General features: G+C 38.2%; 1 protein-coding gene across 1 annotated transcript; it reads right to left on the reverse strand.

Moving 5' to 3' along the window:
• Positions 1 to 1361: 1361 nt before the first annotated feature.
• LOC112167062 lies at positions 1362 to 2813 on the reverse strand. Its single transcript, XM_024304019.1, has one exon. The coding sequence runs from the start codon at positions 2811 to 2813 to the stop codon at positions 1362 to 1364; it is 1452 nt and encodes a 483-aa protein (XP_024159787.1).
• Between the last annotated feature and the right edge of the window lie 718 nt (positions 2814 to 3531).

The following is a 3531-nucleotide window of genomic DNA, read 5'->3' on the forward strand; positions in this document are numbered from 1 at the left end:
TCTAGCCAGCCATCTAATTGTTTCTGAAACCTCAGTAGGATTTTCCTTCATTTGAGTTGAAACCTGGTGATATAACAGCCATATAATGTTACTCAAGAGTAGTCCAAGCATTTGATTTTTATATATAAAGCACCTGAACATGCTTAGGAACTGACCTTGGATTGAAACCAATCGGCAAACGTACGATTGTGCTCACTTCTTAGCCATTTTTTACTCTTCTTTTTCCCAGCGTACAACTCCTCGACAATCTTTTTATGGGCACTGCCCACATAAAAAATAAAATCAAGGGATATGAAAATGTTTGACAGAAACTTAATATAGATTAAAGCTAAGAATAAAAGCTGAAAGTTCTTACTTCTTATATGGATCCACCTCAGCATTATTGGATAGCACATGAAGATGTGCCTGGTCTCTCTCTTTCTCATCTATCGACTTTAGTTTCGCACTAGAAAGTGGGCCAGACAGCTTACTTGAATCCTTAGTGACTCCAATTGGATTACAATGGTGAACAAACTCCGAGCAAAACTCCACAGATTCTTCTCCAACATAACTCTAGGCTATACAACCTTCGGGATGAAAACGGTTGCGAACATACCCCTTTAAAACTTTCATGAACCGTTCAAAAGGGTACATCCATCTATAAAAAACAGGTCCACATAATCGCACTTCTCTAACTAGATGCACAGTGAGATGAACCATTATGTCGAAAAAGGAGGGAGGGAATATCTTCTCTAGCATACACAAGGTCAAAACCAAATCAGATTATAGTTTATCCAACTTCGACACATCAACCACTTTGGTACACAATGCATTAAAGAAGAAGAACAGCCTCATTATAGATATTCGAACATGCTTAGGAAGCATCGCACGAATAGCCACGGGAAGCAATTGTTGCATTAATGTATGACAATCATGGGATTTCAATCCATACAACTTCAAATCATCCATGGACACTAAATTTTTTATGTTTGATGAATGACCATAAGGAACTTTCATTCCCAAGAAAGAAGTACACATGCATATCTTTTCCGCTCTCGACAAAGTGTATGGGGCAGCAGGTAGATATGTTCTTTTCTCCCCAATATTCGGACCCAAATCAAGTCTAACACCCATGTCAACCATATCTAAGCGGGCAGCCACACTATCTTTTGTTTTAGAAGGCATGTTCAGTAGTGTACCAATCAGACTCTCGCAAACATTTTTCTCAATATGCATTACATCGAGAGCATGGCGAACATGAAGAGATTTCCAATACTCCAAGTTAAAAAAAAAGGATTTTTTCTTCCAACAAGTACCGGCAGAATCTGAGGTCTTCTTCTTCCTTCCCTTGCCATACTCACAGTTAATATCTTCTACCATCTTCAACACTTCCTCTCCGGATAGCGGTGGAGGAGCAACTTCAAATTTTTGCTCATTATTAAATGCTTTTTTCTGCCTCCGATAAGGATGATGACGTGGCAAGTACTTACGGTGACAGCTATAAGACATTTTCCTACTATGGGGCAAATGTGTGGCTGAAGTTTTGTCACCACAAATTGGACATGCTTTGTAACCTTTAGTGGTGCACCCTGATAAGTTTCCATATGCGGGGAAGTCATTGATTGTCCATTTGTCCACAACAAAACAGCTTTTAGTGTAAAATATTCCTTCCTATGTGCATCATAGACGTCACTAACTCCATCCCACAACCTTTGCAAATCATCAATCAATGGCTCTAAGTAGATATCAATGTCATTTCCCGGCTGCTTCGGACCAGATATTAATAGAGATAACATCATAAACTTCCGCTTCATGCACAACCATGGAGGAAGATTGTAAGTCACCAATATTACGGGCCAACAGCTATACCTACTACTTAGAGAACTATGTGGATTAATACCATCAGCTGACAAAGCTAACCGCAGATTTCTTGATTCACTAGCAAATTCGGGCCATTTATAATCTACCAACTTCCATGCAGGAGAATCGGCTGGATGGCGCATGTGTCCATCCTTAGTTCGCTTGTCCTCATGCCAAGTAAGCATTTCCGCAGTTTCGGCAGATTTGAACAAACGCTTAAATCTAGGAATTATAGGAAAATACCACAACACCTTGGCTGGTTGACCCACTTTAACTGTTTTATCCCTCTTTAGCTTCCAACGAGACAAACCACACTTAGGACAATTTTCTTCATCAGAAAAATCTTTCCTATACAATATGCAGTCATTAGGACATGCATGAATTTTCTCATATTGCAGCCCTAAATTGTTGAGAGTCTTCTTTGCCTCATATAGACTTTGAGGGAGTACATTATCTTTAGGAAGCAAAGACCCAACAGTGGGAAGTAACTCAGAAAAGCAAGTATCACTCATACCAAACCTAGCTTTCAAGTTATGAAGTTGCACCAATGAATCTAGCTTAGTGCGTTCACTGTTTTGAAATAAAGGCCTCTCGGCATCTTCAAAAAACTTGTTAAACTCATATGGCTCCTCATCACAATCACCCTCATTGAAAGTTGCTTGACACATGTCTACAGTTTCAGACCCAACTTGATGGTTTTGGGGCATGCCAAAACCACCAGATGCACTACCACAGGAGGACAAACTTGGTTCTCCATGCCATATCCAGGTTGTGTAGCTCAAACTAAAGCCATAAGCATACAAATGGCCCCTAATGACTCTAATTGACTTTTTTTTGAAGTTCACGCATCTTGAACAAGGGCAAGGAATTCTTTTACGGTTACTAGCATTTTCTTCAGCAAAAATCAAAAAATTCTCAACGCCCAATTGATATTTTAAAGTATCCCTATCTTCATTAATCCAAGATTTATCCATTGCTGAAACATCATAAAAAATTAAAAATTAAAAATTAATTTAACCAATCAAAACTGGACAGAACCAAGACTGAAATTAATCACTTTTAACACTTCACAAACAAGTTCAACATCACTTAATCATTCTTGCCATACAGTTCATGCACAAACTAAAGACTCAAAACCATCACTTCATACACAAATCATGAACTGAAAATTAGGTAAACAATTCAATAGTTCATACACAAACCAAATAGCAGAATCAAAGACTTGGATTGCTTACCTGAATAGTTGGATTTCACTACTCAACACTAGTTTTGCCTTGAAGACCCGCTCGTAACCTGCTACTCCTTCCAACCAACTTGGTATCTTACAATTTATTGAGATGAGCAACATTAGATTATTGCAATATTAAATTTGAATAGGACATTACTACAAGGACATCAGATTTTGAAAGAAAAGAAAGGTTTTAAGCATATATGTTCAGTTACTGCACACTAAAATTAGTAAGCCGTGGAAAATATATTTTGACGCCCACCCCTTTAATACAATTGACTATCTAGTAGAAGAGGGAAGTCACTTTGATTTTGTGTATACGTTTCTGCCATTAAAGAATAAAGGCCAAGCAGTAGCATGTGTGCTAATATGATTCACATGATCTGCTCAATGCCAAGGAAATAATAGCACTATCAGCTATCATGAATAAAAAGCCAATTTAGAAGCATGAGCTCAGCCCCAAG

This window comes from Rosa chinensis, chromosome 1 (assembly GCF_002994745.2).
Source record: "Rosa chinensis cultivar Old Blush chromosome 1, RchiOBHm-V2, whole genome shotgun sequence".
In the NCBI taxonomy this organism is placed as follows: Eukaryota; Viridiplantae; Streptophyta; class Magnoliopsida; order Rosales; family Rosaceae; genus Rosa; species Rosa chinensis.

What these genes read in the sequence shown, in the direction of transcription:
- LOC112167062 (XM_024304019.1), bottom strand. Translation starts at nt 2,813, where the DNA reads ATGGATAAATCTTGGATTAATGAAGATAGGGATACTTTAAAATATCAA.